We start from the raw sequence: 17,500 nt of genomic DNA, 5'->3' as shown, positions 1-17,500 counted from the left end.
CTTTAAGGACAGGAGGGCTGGGGGTCTCCAGGGGCTGGGGGGCGGTAGAGGGGAGCTGCTGGGGGGTGTTGGTCCTGTGGATCTGCCTCCACTGCTCCAGCTCCATCTCCAGCACCTTCTTCTGCTGCTCTACACCCGCCAGGTCAGAGGTCAGCTTCTGGGAACACCATTAAACACACCGGGAGCAGAGAGAGAGGTAGTCAGAAAGTACTGCAGGATATAAGGTTAGATACCTGGACCTGTAGTATGAAGAAAGTGAAGGGAAAAGTCATGTAAGCTACAATTCCTGGACCTGCAACATACATATAAAGACAAAAAGAGTTGTTTTGTGATTGAAAAAGTAAAACGGGTCAGAACGTACACGAGGCTGTCAGAGCAGCACTCATAGATTGAGAAGACTGAAAGAAAATGTGACTAAAAGGATAACGAGAGTCTGAAAGTGTACCTGCTACTGCTGTAGTGGCATCATGTAAAAATCTAAGTTTGACCACGACTTCTGTTGTTATTCTGTCTGTGTATCCAGTGAGAGGTGGTGAGAAAGCTGGACCAGACCTGAGACATGAGTATTGGACACCCTGAGAGGAACAATCTAACAGAGCACCAACCACGTCCTCAGTTAAAATCAGAACACGGATCCACGAAGAGTCAGAGTAGGAGTGCTGATCCAGGATCAGTTTAGCCTTTTAGATCATCCTAGATAAGATTGTATGGACAGATCCTAGATCAGCACTCCTACTCTGAGTACACTACACTACAGTAGGCATGTACAGATGAAGCAGTGAAGCAAGTGAACACAGGTTGAACCCGTTGGTGGATTTAAAAAATCCCTCTCAATGGAGATTCATTGAACATGCTTTTAAATCCAGGATTAGGTTTAATCTATGTCCAGGAAACCAGCCCCTTATGATGGACAAACTGCAAGTCCTTTAGAAAGCTACTGTATATTCTTCTACAGCGTAACGTACTGAACAGTAACTGTGATTAAATCCTGTTTCTATCTTAATGAAGACGAGGATGACTCTGACGCCCGGCCAGCCGAAGGGCCCTAATTCTCTAACCCTGATTGGCAGGCGTAATAGAGCCATCCAGTAGAATCAGAGTGCACCCTGGGACGGAGGGAGTTGAGCTGGGTTTGGTTTAGAAGCGGAGCGAGCGAGCGAGCGAGCGAGAGAGAGTTAGTAAGAGCGAGGGAGGAATTGTAGGATAATACTGCTCGGTAATCATCTGCCCTACTGTACCAGCGTATCAGACATGGTAAACATTTGCTTTGGGGCTAAACGGTTTAAACCGCATGCATATTATCAACCTCAATGTACTCAATGCTTTTCTGTCGTCTAATTTATCATTGCCACAATAATACGATCTGGTATCATATCAAACATAATGCTCACTTTGTAGCGCAAATAAGGAGAAGGTGATATGTGTGGTACACACACCCTCTCAACCCCCCACACCATCCCAACCCCCCCACACCCTCCCAACCATCCTGGAAACCACAGTAGTCCCAGGGGTGGCCTCTCTGCTCTGCATACATGGAGGTTATTGATATCTGGTTGCCTGCTGACACCTCTTAGTAGAATCCCTCTTGTTTTAGGTTTCCTCCTCTTTGAAGGCTCACAGGCCATATCCCCACTGAGAGAGACAGAGAGAGGGGGGCTGCTTCTGCTGCTGGGTCGTGTGTGTGTGTGTGTGTGTGTGTGTGTGTGTATGGGTGTGTTAAGAGTGGCATTGATGACACTTCCCGTAAGACAGGCTTTGATTTCAGAGGGGCCATTTTCAGCCCTGGGTCTGGTGAGAGATGACACTGACACTGACTCTGATGCATGGTGGGACCATTAGGCTGCCCAGCTGAAGTCTCTCTCTCTCTCTCTCACCCCCTCTCTCTTTCTCGTTCTTCCTCTCTCCCCCACTCTCGCTCACTACTCTCCCTCTCTTGCGCTCTCTCCTCTCCCTCCCGTTCTGTCTATTTCTGTTCCTATCTTTTCCCACTCTCTCTCCCTCTACCACTCTTGCACTCTCTCTCCTCCTGCTCTCTCCATTTCGGTTCCTCTCCCCCCCTCTCTCGCCTCTCTAGGGCAGTGGTCTCGCTGGTGCCATTCCAAGTGATACCGAATCATTAGCAGGATAAATAATGAGGCCGGTGGCTCCGAAAATAGCAAAGGAACCACATAGTCACAGACACACACAGCGGTACAGTACACATCCCTCATTTTGGCCTGGCTCAGTTCCTCAACCACAACATGCGAACGCTAGCCTAACATGACCTAGACCCAGACATACGTACAACACCTTGAAAATGGACACGAGACAACACCAGTATCATCCTAGAATAACACCAGAGAAACATCAAGTCACGGCAGAGTGACGACACAGTACTTATCCAGTGTTCTAAACGAGAGATACTCATACTAACATCATAGAACTCAAGGACCAACAGCCACGACCTTCGATTCTAGACTTTAGATGAACCAGAGATTCCTGGAAAGACAACTGAAGGCAGCAGTGGCACCCATCTTTATTATGTTGTTCCTTTATAGTGTCCGTCACCAGGATTTAAGTGCCAGGCTCTGTCATGTGCCTGGGCATAAAACGCCCAGACCCAGAAAAACCCCTTTTCTCCCTGTCAGCCGTGTCTGTTTTACCCCTCTAATCCTGTGCTAATCCCAGCCTCTTCCGGGCAGGATGGGAGCTGGGCCGATCCACACCTGGAGATTACGGGGTCGTGTCGAAGAGACGTTCAATTGTAGAATGAGGGGGAGGTTTGGGAGGGGTGCGAGGTACCCGATTCCAGACCCAAATTATCCCGTTCGGTTAATATGCGTGACCGACGTTTCTTTACAGCGGGAGGAACATTTTCGGAAATTACCGTAGGACAGCTCACCTGTCACCCAGAGGAGGTTCCTCTAAGCCTCTGTCGCTTCCCTCGTTCCTCAAACGAGAGGAGAGGGAGAAGAAAAGAGTGTGAGAGGACAACGTCCCCCCCGTAGCCTAATTATCCTTCATTTTCCTAACAGACTCTCTCTTTCTCAAGCCTTTCCTTCCCACCTTGTTGAATAGAAAGTACAAAGACAGAAGTCAAGGAACAGAGAGCACCATTAAGAGGGTCACGTTTTACAGACTGACGGCAATTATGGAGAGGGAACAGGGTGGAAATACCTCACAAAGCACTCTGCCGTGTGTGTGTGTGTCTGTGAGTGTGTGTGTGTGTCTGTGAGTGTGTGTGTCTCTCTCTGTGTGTGTGTGTCTCTGACAGCTATTGCAGTCTGGTTCCTGACAGAGAGGTCTGTGGGGATGAGGTGGCTGGCGTGGTGTGATTGACTGATGAAAGTGTCACTGTGCTGTAGAGACACATGTTCCACTTAGGCTGAAAGGGTACGCCACTTCTCTCGCTTTGTCTCTCTACCTCCCCCTCTCACTCGCTACCTCTCCCCCTCTATCTCGCTCTCTCCCTCACAGACACAGACACACACAGCCTGATTCACATTTCAATAACACACAACTTGAAGTAACAGGAAACTACAGGACACCACTAAGGAGCCAAACAAACAAGGTAGCTCTACTTCTCGGTCTCTGACACTGTCATCATACCTTTTCACATGACAGCCCCCGAGGCGCCGGGCTAAGCCAATTAGAGCCAGAGTTTTGGACTCTGAGTCAGAGAGCTAGCAGGCAGGCAGGGGCCAGCCGGATACCAGCCAACAGCACAGGACCTTGTGCCCTTTATAGGGGGAATGATCCCTGTTTTCTAGCTGAGAGCTCAGAGTCTTGGACAACTTCTGCTGCAGTGGCATTAATACTGCAGGAGTAAAAGACAACTACTGCTGTTTCTTTCTGGTCAGCCCAAGCAGAGAAAAGTCTGTGTGTCTATCTCTGTTTCTAGGTGTTTGTGCATGTGTGTAAGAGTGTGTGTGTGTGCATTTGTATGTGTGTGTCATTAATGCCGCAGAGCCAGTGTCTTAGGTCTCCTCGGGGCCCTGGCTGTTCTATTCTACGATAGCTAGGTAGGGGCCGGAACCCGGAGGCCACTTCCAGAGCAGCGGGGCTCCTGCGCTCTTTGACCTGTGTATATCACACACACTCCTAATCAGGCCTCCAGTGGGTTGGGGCTGGTCGGGGCTCTGCCTGCTCCTACCCAACAGGGGCCTCCTGCCAGTCCCACTAACTACCATACGGCCTGGTGTGTGTGTGAGAGAGAGAACGTGTGTGTATGTGTATGAGGCCGTGAGAGAGAGCGAAAGAGGAGGTCAGGTCATGGAAGAATTTGCCTGGCTACACAAACTCTACACCACGCCGCAGATGTTAGTTTCTTCTCCGCAATGAGTCTGCATTTGAGTACCTCCCCAACGATTTTTAGAACGGAAATCAATTTTAAACTGTCTGATTGGTCCCAAAAACCAATGGGTTGGGCCAGAGCCAGAACACATGTGGGTAAAGCGCCTTTTTAGAAAATTGGTCATTGGCTTTGACACTCTGAATGGTGAGATATGATCCAACAACCTTCATTTTGATGTCCCCATAAAAAACGTTGATGGCAGTCTCAGACTGAAGTACTGTACATAGTGTCGTGTCTTTGGCATCATTAAACTGAAGATGAATCTTCATCAAATTACTCTCTGTAATTATTATTATGCGATTAAACTGATTAATCATGTAACTGTAATTAACTAGGAAGTCGGGGCACCAAGGAAAATATTCAGATTACAAAGTTATAATTTTCCTAATATAACTTTTCAGATATTTTCATATCTCATCAATAGTCTTCTGATTAATGAATTCTTCTTTACCTCACGTTAGTCTCATTCCAAACGTCGGAAATTGTTGGTTATCTGCACAAACCCAGTCTTCACTATGAGTCATCCATACATCAATTGTCTTAAAATAATTTATTTACTAACTAAGTAATTCACAGAAATGCATAAACAAACAGTAGATAGTTACAAGGAAATGATAACGGAGTTTCCCTAGTGGGATAAACCGGCATCGCAGCTTGGTGTACAAAAGGGAAGTGGGGTTCGACTGAGATAATACAACACACAGTTGATAGTTATATCAATTGAAATGCTAATCCTTTGCACATGAACACTCACTCATTCAGGAACAATTGCAATCAATATATATATTTACGCTCAGTGTGTCGTCGGGGTCTCTGTTGAAAAGTTAGTTTCTGTTGGAGAGTTTGTCCACCCTCTCTGTCTCTCTGGTCTCAAACCTTGGCCCTCTCGTTATCGAGGTAAGCTGGTCTGCAACCTTTGTCCTCTCGTAATTGAGAGCAACATGGTCTGTTGAGAAATTCTCACGGTGGGGGTTTAATTCAGAATTGCAGAAAAGGGCCTGTACCAGGATGCCCGAACATAACTGTGCTCATGGGCGGTCCTCTGATTTAGTTAAACTCCAAAGGGAATTGGAGTTTCCTCCATTAAACAGTCCAAAATCACATTACACAATTTCACAAACAGTATCGTCCACACTCATTCATCTTATACAACAATTTGATGTAAACCTCATATCTGAGGCTATTATATAAACAGCGTTATGGTAATGTGGCCGTATTGTCTCCCATGAGTTTCACAAAATTGTACCAAACAGACCAGTTCGTAGCTGGATTCTTCACCGATCTGTTATACCTTCTCCAGGACATAAATGTTGTTCGGACCTCAAGTTCTGTGAGGAGGAAGAAATTCCTTTGTTCTCTTCTATGAAAACTCTACTCTCTCTCTATACTGTGGCTATGAGGAGATAATCTCCTCCAGGAATTTACGACCTCTCTGACCACAGCAGCCTGGGTGTAGGAGACAGTGAGAGGGAGGTGGGGCTTGCTGTACCCAAAGAGGGCAACGTCATGGCAGTAGCAAACAAAGAATTCAGTTTGAGAAATATCACCAGGACACTGTTTCAGAGACTAGCTGGTTGAGTCAGTATAGTATAGTATAATAATATAGTAGTCAGTACAGTATAGTATTGTGGTCAGTACATTACTGCATAATATAGTAGTCAGTAGGGCATAGTATAGTGGTCAGTACATTATAGTATAATATAGTAGTCAGTATGGTATAGTATAATATAGTAGTCAGTAGGGTATAGTATAGTATTCAGTACATTACAGTATAATATAGTAGTCAGAAGGGTATAGTATAGTAGTCAGTAGGGGATAGTATAATAATATAGTAGTCAGTACAGTATAGTTTAATATAGTAGTCAGTAGGGTATAGTATAAACATATAGTAATCAGTAGGGTATAGTACAGTAGTCAGTACATTATAGTATAACATAGTAGTCAGTAGGGTATAGTATAATAATATAGTAGTCAGTACAGTACATTCAAGTATAATACAGTAGTCAGTAGGGTATAGAATAATAATATAGTAGTCAGTATAGTACATTATAGTATAGTAGTCAGTAGGGTATAGTATAATAATATAGTAGTCAGTATAGTACATTATAGTATAGAAGTCAATAGAGTATAATATAGTATAGCAGTCCGCAGGGTATCGTATAGTATAATATAGCAGTCAGTAGGGTATAGTATAGTACATTATAGGATAGTAGTCAGTGGGGTATAGTATAGCGGTCCGTAGGGTATATTATAGTAGTCAGTAGGGTATAGTATAGTAGTCAGGAGGTTATAGTATAGTATAGCAGTCTGTAGGGTATTGTATAGTAGTCAGTAGGGTATAGTAGTCAGTAGGGTATAGTATAATATAGCAGTCAGTAGGGTATAGTATAGTAGTCAGTAGGGTATAGTATAGTATTCAGCAGGGTATAGTATAGAATAGTAGTCAGTAGGATATAGTATAGTATAGTAGTCAGTAGGGTATAGTATAGTGGTTAGTAGGGTATAGAATAGTATAGTAGTCAGTAGCGTATAATATAATAGTCAGTAGGGTATAGTATAGTAGTCAATAGGGTATTGTAGTCAGTAGGGTATAGTATAGTAGTCAATAGGGTATTGTAATCGGTAGGGTATAGTATAGTAGTCAATAGGGTATAGTATAGTAGCCAGTAGGGTATAGTATAGTAGTCAGTTGGGTATAGTATAGTAGTCAGTAGGGTATAGTATAGTAGTCAATAGGGTATTGTAGTCAGTAGGGTATAGTATAGTAGTCAATAGGGTATTGTAGTCGGTAGGGTATAGTATAGTAGTCAGTAGGGTATAGTATAGTAGTCAGTAGGGTATAGTATAGCATTGCAGGAGACTGCAGCAGTGTGTTCAGTGCTCTGTGGCTCTTCCTCTGCTCCTCTGTGGTGCTGACCTCCTCAGGCGAGGGCAGGCCTGTCAGACACACACTTATTAAGCATGATAAGGGCAAAGGAGCTGCTCCCACTGCAGCCAGGGATAGGGCCCCCAGAAACACACCGAAAGACAAAAGAAAAGACAGGAAGAAACAAAAGAGGAAAGAAAAAGAACAACTTCCTTGTTCCCAGGTACTGTACCAACCCCCCTGCTTATCTTTCCCTACCCCTCCTTCTCTTCTGTTTCTTCCACTTTCTCTGTGCCTGTCCTCCCCCCTTCTGGTCTGTGGTACCTGTGATATCTGCTTGCTGACGTTCAGTCTCTGGGCGAGCTGCGACGTGATCTTCTCGTTGGCGTCTCGCAGCTCCTGGGAGGAGCGCTGGGCATCACACCGGGCAGTCTGTAGAACGGCGAGATGGCGCTGGAGCGCCAGAACGCGCCCGCGCAGTGAGGCGGGGGCACAGCAGCCGCACCTTTGGGCCTTCCTCCTCTTTCTCTCACTCCGTCTCTTCCCTCCTTCCTCCCCCGGCTCCCTCTGTTTATATCCTAACAAGAGGAGAACACAGTGCGTTCCTCAGAGTGTTCATGTACAGGAGAGCGGTGAACACACTTACAATCCCCATTTAGATTTCTGCTGCTGAGAGTTATCAAACGTGTGTGTGTGTGGGATATTCTATCATCAGACTGACTAAGCCATTCCATATATAACCGATACAACAGTGTAGAGAACAGAATCTTGTTTTGTATCAGGTGTTGCTTCCGATAGTGTGTGTGTTTTGGTGTGTGTCCCCCCCCTAAATAGTTGATAAAGTTTTGTGAAAATCTGAGTGAAACATGAAAACGTGTTGTTGCTACCTTGGTTCGGAACATCGGGCTGCGTTCTGGAGAATTCTTCCGCTGGCTGTTCTGAGGCGGCTGCGTACCTGTGTGACTGGAAAAAGACAAACCAAAATGTTTTGAAACTCATTTAAACCCTGCCGTTTAATGCAGCACAACAGGTTGACGTCCGCGTCGTGTCACACAGGAATCACAGCATGTGGCATTTAACGCGATGTGACAAATCACACCGAGCCGTAATGCGGCCCAACGTGTTTAATAGAACACACGTCGACTCGAACTCAACTCTATACCGCCGCAACTCTCTTGACAGGTGCGTGTTGAAACACCCCCGCGTTCCCTCACCCCCTTGCCCCACGGTGTGTGTGAGTGTGTGACACCGCCTGAGAGCGTTTGTAGTCACATCAAAGCCCTCCCCCCCGGAGCACCGGTACGGTTTAATCACGGACTGGTTTGATCACATGGAGCCTTCCGGAAGCCCTTTGATTTGTGACACAGCGCGCGTTGCTCCACTGTCATGGTGATGAGGCTGGGCGGAGCTGATGGGCAGGGCGGGCGGAGGGGCATGTGGAGTGGCTGACTGAGGGATCTGATTTGGCAGATAGAAGAGCCTACAGAACATCCCTTTGGTGAATAGCTACCAGGTATTACAGTGAAGGAGTTGACAATGGACAAAAACAAGCACAGAAAAACCTGGACTATTGATTTCATTGGGTGGAGGAGGAAGGAAGAACAGAGGAGGCAGAACCTAAAGCCAGGTAGAGCACAGAGTAGCAACTGCACTGTGTAATATAGGCTACACATGGCTAGGCCAAACCCAGGCAACATCCTGACTGACTCACCGATTACAAATAAACACTCCAGTAATGAAATCAACAATTCCATTAACAATTCAATGAACTACCTCAATTCCACATTATGCGTAAAGACTTGTTAGTCGATTGAATGGAGGTTATAGCGAATGGAAGAATAGATAAGACTTCTCCAAATGGACCCACCTTGATTGGGTGACTGTCCAGGCTGTCAGAGTACTCCTCTCCACTGTCACGAGAAAGAGAGACAGAGAGAGAGAGAGAAACAGAGAGAGAGAGACCGAGAGAGAGAGACAGAGAGAGACCGAGAGAGAGACCGAGAGACAGAGAGAGACAGAGAGAGACAGAGAGAGAGACAGAGAGAGAGACAGAGAGAGAGACAGAGAGAGAGAGAGAGAGAGACAGAGAGAGAGACAGAGAGACAGAGACAGAGAGAGAGACAGAGAGAGAGACAGAGAGAGAGAGAGAGACAGAAAGAGACAGAGAGAGAGACAGAGAGAGAGAGAGAGAGAGAGAGAGAGAGAGAGAGAGAGAGAGAGAGAGACAGAGAGAGAGACAGAGAGAGAGACAGAGAGAGACAGAGAGAGAGACAGAGAGAGAGAGAGAGAGAGACAGAGAGAGAGACAGAGAGAGAGACAGAGAGAGAGACAGAGAGAGAGAACAGAGAGAGACAGAGACAGAAAGAGACAGAGAGAGAGACAGAGAGAGAGAGAGAGAGACAGAGAGAGAGACAGAGAGAGAGACAGAGAGAGAGAGAGAGAGAGAGAGACAGAGAGAGACAGAGAGAGAGACAGAGAGAGAGAGAGAGACAGAGAGAGAGAGAGAGAGAGACACAGAGAGAGAGAGAGACAGAGAGAGAAACAGAGAGAGACAGAGAGAGAGAGAGAGGGGTGGGAAAAAGAGAGAGAATGTGAATATGTATTAGCACAGTAATATTTCAAATTTGCATGTATGGAAGTTCAATAACAGTTTATATATCCAATGTTCCATTTACCATCAAGCAGAGTATTGTTTTCTCCATCTCATTCCATGTGCAATTTCATTCCTGAATTTATTTCCCGAATTCCTGGAAATGACCTGAATGAATTCCACCTCATCAGTTGTGCTACGGTGTGTATCAACATGTATGCAGACTGCTGTGGCCTTCATTAGTGCGATCTGTGTGACAGACGTGTGTGAGTGGCATGGCTGAGCACCGACGAGACGAGCCCATCTGATGGACGGACGTGCGGTAAGGGTTTCGGAGACACGCACACCTCCACTCCCTACCCACCCACCTCCCCCGTTATCGACAGTGACCTTTGACGTGGAAGTCGGTGACATTTACGCTGTGGGTTTTATTAACGTGGGGCGGTGAGAGCAGCAGAGGTAAAGACCTCCACATCACCATCAGCCTTCCCACATGACAGACCCGAGGCCCCAGGACTGGGGGGCGCAGGCTGGGGGTGGAGGCTAGAGCTGGGGTCTGGGGCTGGAGGGAGAAAGGACTGGACCCAGCCACTAAGGCCCAAGACTGGCCTACTGACAGACTGTGCTGAGCACTGAACATTCCAGCATACCACACACCTGCACCAGAGAGGCATTTAGCCTACAATATCATACCCAAGTAATAGTTTGAATACTGTATGTAATCAATGCAACAGGAAGGGGAATAAATAACTACTTCAATACAAATCAACCATGTGGATACAAGTCAAGACCTCACTATAACAGTATGCTGGATGTATTGGATAGACTGTATTTGCATGATATGCTGTTGTAATTGACAGGTACTTCAGATAGCCTGTCTTTACCTTCAATTCTCGGGCCGACTCTCTTCTCCGTATATATAAATGATGTCGCTCTTGCTGCTGGTGATTCTCTGATCCACCTCTACACAGACGACACCATTCTGTATACTTCTGGCCCTTCTTTGGACACTGTCTTAACTAACCTCCAGACGAGCTTCAATGCCATACAACTCTCTTCCGTGGCCTCCAACTGCTCTTAAATGCAAGTAAAACTAAATGCATGCTCTTCAAACGATCGCTGCCTGCACCTGCCTGCCCGTCCAGCATCACTACTCTGGACGGCTCTGACTTAGAATATGTGGAAAACTACAAATACCTAGGTGTCTGGCTAGACTGTCAACTCTCCTTCCAGACTCACATTAAGCATCTCCAATCCAAAATTAAATCTAGAATCGCCATCCTATTTCGCAACAAAGCATCCTTCACTCATGCTGCCAAACATACCCTTGTAAAACTGACCATCCTACCGATCCTCGACTTCGGCGATGTCATTTACAAAATAGCCTCCAACACTCTACTCAACAAATTGGATGCAGTCTATCACAGTGCCATCCTTTTTGTCACCAAAGCCCCATATACTTACACACCACTGCAACCTGTATGCTCTCGTTGGCTGGCCCTCGCGTCATACTCGTCGCCAAACCCACTGGCTCCAGGTCATCTACAAGTCTTTGCGAGGTGAAGCCCTGCCTTATCTCAGCTCACTGGTCACCATAGCAGCATCCACCCGTAGCACCCGGTCCAGCAGGGGTATATCTCACTGGTCACCCCCAAAGCCAATTCCTCCTTTGGCCGCCTTTCCTTCCAGTTCTCTGCTGCCAATGACTGGAACGAACTGCAAAAATCACTGAAGCTGGTAGACTCATATCTCCCTCATTATCTTTAAGCACCAGTTGTCAGAGCAACTCACAGATCACTGCACCTGTACATAGCCCATCTGTAAATAGCCCATCCAACTACCTGTAATAGCCCATCCAACTACCTGCATCCAACTACCCATCCCCATACTGTATTTATTTATCGATCTTGCTCTTTTGCACCCCAGCATCTCTACTTGCACATTCATCTTCTGCACATCTATCACTCCAGTGTTTAATTGCTATATTGTAATTATTTTGCCACCATGGCCCATTTATTGCCTTTACCTCCCTTATCTTACCTCATTTGCACACACATTTTCTACTGTATTATTGACTGTATGTTTGTTTATTCCATGTGTAACTCTGTGTTGTTGTATGTGTCGAACTGCTTTGCTTTATCTTGGCCAGGTCACAGTTGTAAATGAGAACTTGTTCTCAACTATCCTACCTAGTTAAATAAAGGTGAAATAAATACATACAAATAAAAACCTGCCTGCCCACTGCCTTTGGGCTGAAGCACACACTCAGCCAGGGCGGGGTGATCGCCTTATCAGGGAGTGAGCTGTATCACTGTATCTTATACCCTGTGGCAGGGCACTTCTACTATTCCATCAGTCTCAGATGTGCTGAGTGGACAGGACAGTGTGCTGGTCGTGTCATGGCTGCCTATGCTTCGGGAGACAGGCTGTGTGTGTGTGCTGGTGTACTATATATTGTATACCAGATACCTCCTGCTAGCCCCTACAGTACTCTCCCGGAGGCCCCTGCCTCAGCCCTGCTCTGCTCTCCAAACAAACTGCTGATGTGGTCAAAATTCAAAATGTCCGCCAGCCTTAAGGTACTTCTTCCTGAAACTTTCTAACCACAAGTCGAGCCAGAGGCAGGGAGAAGAACAGTTAGAAACCAAGACGGAGGAAGGCGCTTGTCAGTCACTTCTTTAACGAGTCTGATATCTTCATTTTGTTGGTATTTAACTAATTCTCTGCAGGATGAAAAGCCACATTTTCCCAAGCACCTATAGGCATAATAATATTGAGACATGAGAGACACAGAAGGCTTTAACAGCACAGCACCTCAACTGACAGGTAACTTAACTAAGACATCTGCATTTAAGTCCCTCTTTTAGGTTAAGACTGTATCTTACGGCTGCTTATTAGACACATTAGGGACAAGGGAGAAACATGCCATAGGTTTATACAGCCACTGTTAGGTTTCAACTTCCCCATGTGAGTAACCAAGGTTTCAGTGAGATGAATTAGTCATGGGAGAGGCGAGGTGTGTGTGTGTGTGTGTGTGTGTGTGTGTGTGTGTGTGTGTGTGTGTGTGTGTGTGTGTGTGTGTGTGTGTGTGTGTGTGTGTGTGTGTGTGTCTGTGTGTGTGTGTGTGTGTGTGTGTGTGTGTGTGTGTGTGTGTGTGTGTGTGTGTGTGTGTGTGAAGTGAAGCTAGGCTACTGCTGGAGGGGGGAAGAGAGTCTGTGAGGAATGAACATCAGCCAGCGGTGCGGGTAGCCGGTGTTAGAAATCAAATCATCCCAACCATCACTCAATAAACATTAGCTCAGTGGCTTTTTAGCATAAAACATACATGAAATAATTACTGTAGATGGTTCTTCATTTGGAGAGTGTTAAACAGCTTGTAGACATCTGGTAGCGAGCCGAGGAGGGTCATTCAAAATTTATCTAACTAAATTAAGGCGAGGAGAGGAATAAGAGGGGGTTCGTGTGGGGAGCAAAAAACGTCTGTGCACATCCTAAATCGACATGTCACAAGATAACGGAACTGACTGGGGTTGGGGTGGTGGGGGGGAACCAGTGCCTGGGAATGTCTTAGGTTGCTGTCAAGAGAGGGGTGAATATGCAAAGGACCGGAAAATTAAATCAAGCTGCCAAACTGTCAATTCTCAGGCCTCATGACTGCATCACAGGAAGATATCAAGTGTCGGGCCCTTATCATATCAAGTGACGGGCCCTTATCATATCAAGTGACGGGCCCTTATCATATCACGTGACGGGCCCTTATCATATCAGGTGTCGGGCCCTTATCATATCAAGTGACCGGCCCTTATCATATCAAGTGTCGGGCCCTTATCATATCAAGTGAGGGGCCCTTATCATATCAAGTGTCGGGCCCTTATCATATCAAGTGTCGGGCCCTTATCATATCAAGTGTCGGGCCCTTATCATATCAAGTGTCGGGCCCTTATCATATCAAGTGTCGGGCCCTTATCATATCAAGTGTCGGGCTCTTATCATATCAGGTGTCAGGCTTTCTTGGCACCAGTTCAACTCTGTGTGCAGAGGTTTTTTGCTAATTTTGCATGCAAATTTCAGTCAATAAGCTCCGAGCAAGACGTCCCAGGATATTTCAAAGGATCTGACAGTCGTTTTTTTTTTCCTCCCTCTCCCTCCATCGGCTCTTGAATACCAACTAGACAGGCGCTGAAAATTCAATCACGCATTTGCTTACGCTTTGCATATGCACGGTGTCCCCTCGATGCCACTAAGCCCCCCCACCCTAGAAAATAATGAGGGGGTGAGAGAGAGAGAGAGAGAGAGAGAGAAAGTGTGTGTTGTACCTGTCCTCGCTTATGTCCTCCCAGTCGTCCCTAGCAGGGCTGCGGCCTCCTCCTCCGATGGCTTGATTGGGGCCAACCGCTCGGTGGCGGTGCAGCCGCGCCGGGCCTCTGGGCAGCATGCCTGTTTTGAATTTGACCTTGTTGTTTGCTAATGCCCCTCCACTTATTCCTCCTCCTGCTGTGGCTGCTGCGGCCAGCCCTGTTAGCATGTTAGCCTTGGGTCCTCTCTGCCTCCTGTTGAAGTCCCGGGCCGCCCTCAGAATGCCCAGCTCCTGCCTGAGCCGGAGCAGCTGCTGCCGGGTGCGTCCGGCTTCCCTCCTGGCCCCCTCCAGCTGGGTCTCCAGGGCCAGGGCCTCGGTGCGGTGTCTCTCCCCCTGGGCGAGTGCCTGGGCATGGGCCGCCTCGTCGCGAGCAGCCCCCTGGGTGCGGAGGCGGGCCAGGGAGCCCTGGAGGTGCTCCTTGTCCTGGGTTAGAGCTGTGTTGGCCTCCTGGAGGTGCTGGTTGTCCTCCCTCAGCCTCTCAGTCTCCTGCTCCATGGACACCGTCCTCCTCTCCAACTGTTCTATCTATATGGTGATCATTGAGTGTTCATTAGGACCAGAACTAACCTCCCAGTCATACCACTCTATGTACTCTGCCATGTAGAGTTAACGGACCTTCTATTCACTGTAAATGAGCTACGAACAAGAAAAATCCTATCAACTTTGAACTGCGAAAACAGCGTAGTGTCAGTGTTTCTCTCTACTCTGACCTGTGTTTGCAGTAACTGTGCAGGCCAGGGTAGTAGAGGGTTGAAACAAACCATTTGGCCATTAACATAGCGGCAGGTAGCCTAGTGGTTAAGAGCTTTGGGCCAGTAACCAAAAGGTCGCTGGGTCGAATTCCCGAGCCGACTAGCTGAAAAATCTGTTGATGTGCCCTTGCGCAAGGCACTGAACCCAAATTGCTCTGGATAAGAGCATCTGCTAAATTACTGAAATGTAAACACTCCCATTCTGACTGAGCCCCACCCTCCTAGAGAGGCTACAGACATCTGACTGCTAGCCGCCCCTCCTCCTAGAGGCTACAGACATCTGACTGCTAGCCGCCCCTCCTCCTAGAGAGGGTACAGACATCTGACTGCTAGCCGCCCCTCCTCCTAGAGAGGCTACAGACATCTAACTGCTAGCCCCCCCTCCTCCTAGAGAGGCTACAGACATCTGACTGCTAGCCCCCCCTCCTCCTAGAGAGGCTACAGACATCTGACTGCTAGCCGCCCCTCCTCCTAGAGGCTACAGACATCTGACTGCTAGCCGCCCCTCCTCCTAGAGGCTACAGACATCTGACTGCTAGCCGCCCCTCCTCCTAGAGGCTACAGAAATCTGACTGCTAGCCCCCCCTCCTCCTAGAGAGGCTACAGACCTCTGACTGCTAGCCCCCCCTCCTCCTAGAGAGGCTACAGACATCTGACTGCTAGCCGCCCCTCCTCCTAGAGAGGCTACAGACATCTGACTGCTAGCCGCCCCTCCTCCTAGAGGCTACAGAAATCTGACTGCTAGCCCCCCCTCCTCCTAGAGAGGCTACAGACATCTGACTGCTAGCCGCCCCTCCTCCTAGAGGCTACAGAAATCTGACTGCTAGCCCCCCCTCCTCCTAGAGAGGCTACAGACATCTGACTGCTAGCCCCCCCCTCCTCCTAGAGAGGCTACAGACATCTGTCTGCTAGCCCCCCCCCTCCTCCTAGAGAGGCTACAGACATCTAACTGCTAGTCCCCCCCTCCTCCTAGAGAGGCTACAGACATCTAACTGCTAGCCCCCCCCTCCTCCTAGAGAGGCTACAGACATCTGTCTGCTAGCCCCCCCCTCCTCCTAGAGAGGCTACAGACATCTGTCTGCTAGCCCCCCCCTCCTCCTAGAGAGGCTACAGACATCTAACTGCTAGCCCCCCCCCTCCTCCTAGAGAGGCTACAGACATCTAACTGCTAGCCCCCCCTCCTCCTAGAGAGGCTACAGACATCTAACTGCTAGCCCCCCCCCTCCTCCTAGAGAGGCTACAGACATCTGTCTGCTAGCCCCCCCCTCCTCCTAGAGAGGCTACAGACATCTAACTGCTAGCCCCCCCCCTCCTCCTAGAGAGGCTACAGACATCTGACTGCTAGTCCCCCCCTCCTCCTAGAGAGGCTACAGACATCTAACTGCTAGTCCCCCCCTCCTCCTAGAGAGGCTACAGACATCTAACTGCTAGCCCCCCCCTCCTCCTAGAGAGGCTACAGACATCTAACTGCTAGCCCCCCCCCCCCCCCTCCTCCTAGAGAGGCTACAGACATCTGTCTGCTAGCCCCCCCCTCCTCCTAGAGAGGCTACAGACATCTAACTGCTAGCCCCCCCCCCCTCCTAGAGAGGCTACAGACATCTAACTGCTAGCCCCCCCCTCCTACTAGAGAGGCTGCAGACATCTGACTGCTAGTCCCCCGACCAGTCACCTATCACTAAACACTGAAAACAGGACCACCCCTTTGTCTCTTTGGTGGAAACGGTTAAACAGAACAGTGGATACAAGCTGGGTGTAGCTATACCCCCAGGCAATCTCTCTCTTTTATTGGGCACGGCTCTGCCCTCTGCTTAAGCAGCACGGTGCCATTCAAACAAAATTAGGGCGGCTTTCCGGTCCGCCTGATCATCGCCTTACAGTGAGACATGTCACATTTCACACACACACACACACACACACACATACAGTGCATGCTCCTCACCGGGCCTCCCCAAAACGTCTTTCCATTACCCACCATGTCTGGATAACATAAATGAGTGCTGCTCTTCTCCTCCCCTCCCTCCTCTCCCGACCCCTGTTGGTTATTATACTAACATGGTACTGTCACTCTGTAATAGATGCCATGACAGTCTCCATTAAACCACCCGCCATATGGCATTTGTTGGCGCTAGACGCCTTGGCATCATCTGCTAGAAATGATTCCGGAACAATTTAATTCCCCGTTAAAATAGTTCCCTGTGTCCCTCTCAATCCTCTTCAACATACCACTGCATGACTGTTATGGGCGTATGAGCACGCTTTTACATCCCCTGTTAACATCCCCCGAACGGCACTTCACCAACGTCATTGTGGAAGATTATCACACTCACGGTGAGTGATGGGGCCTGGGAAGAAGTCATTTAAAAAACATTATTTGTGGTTGTTTTGTAGTTCTCAGAGGAAAGCCTTTGCAACAACTAGCAGACATTGAATACTCTTCAAATATGTTTTTCTAATTGTTATTTTGACCAGAAAAATGCCTGCTCAACGACAAAACCTCCACCTAAAACTTCCAAGAGCCGAGACCGTGTATTTCTCCCCACTTCAGTGTTACAGAAATAACTTTAGTAGGTACTGTGGTGAGGAAGACGTTTATCTCGCCGGG

General features: G+C 47.9%; 1 protein-coding gene across 1 annotated transcript in view; it reads right to left on the bottom strand.

Annotated features, from left to right (window-relative positions):
* Positions 1-17,500, bottom strand: part of cntln (centlein, centrosomal protein) — a gene marked incomplete at its 5' end in the record, with an annotated part of 88,742 nt that overhangs the window by 35,782 nt on the left and 35,460 nt on the right. Inside the window, 5 exon segments of the mRNA XM_031828251.1 lie at positions 1-157; positions 7,524-7,777; positions 8,087-8,162; positions 9,067-9,109; positions 14,106-14,671. The exon segment at positions 1-157 is cut by the window's left edge and continues 41 nt beyond it. Of these exon segments, the coding sequence (XP_031684111.1) occupies positions 1-157; positions 7,524-7,777; positions 8,087-8,162; positions 9,067-9,109; positions 14,106-14,671 (1,096 nt within the window).

This window comes from Oncorhynchus kisutch, linkage group LG7 (assembly GCF_002021735.2).
Source record: "Oncorhynchus kisutch isolate 150728-3 linkage group LG7, Okis_V2, whole genome shotgun sequence".
Classification (NCBI taxonomy): Eukaryota; Metazoa; Chordata; class Actinopteri; order Salmoniformes; family Salmonidae; genus Oncorhynchus; species Oncorhynchus kisutch.
The sequence above is the reverse complement of the archived record's forward strand: the minus strand, read 5'-3'. Positions and strand labels throughout refer to the sequence as shown.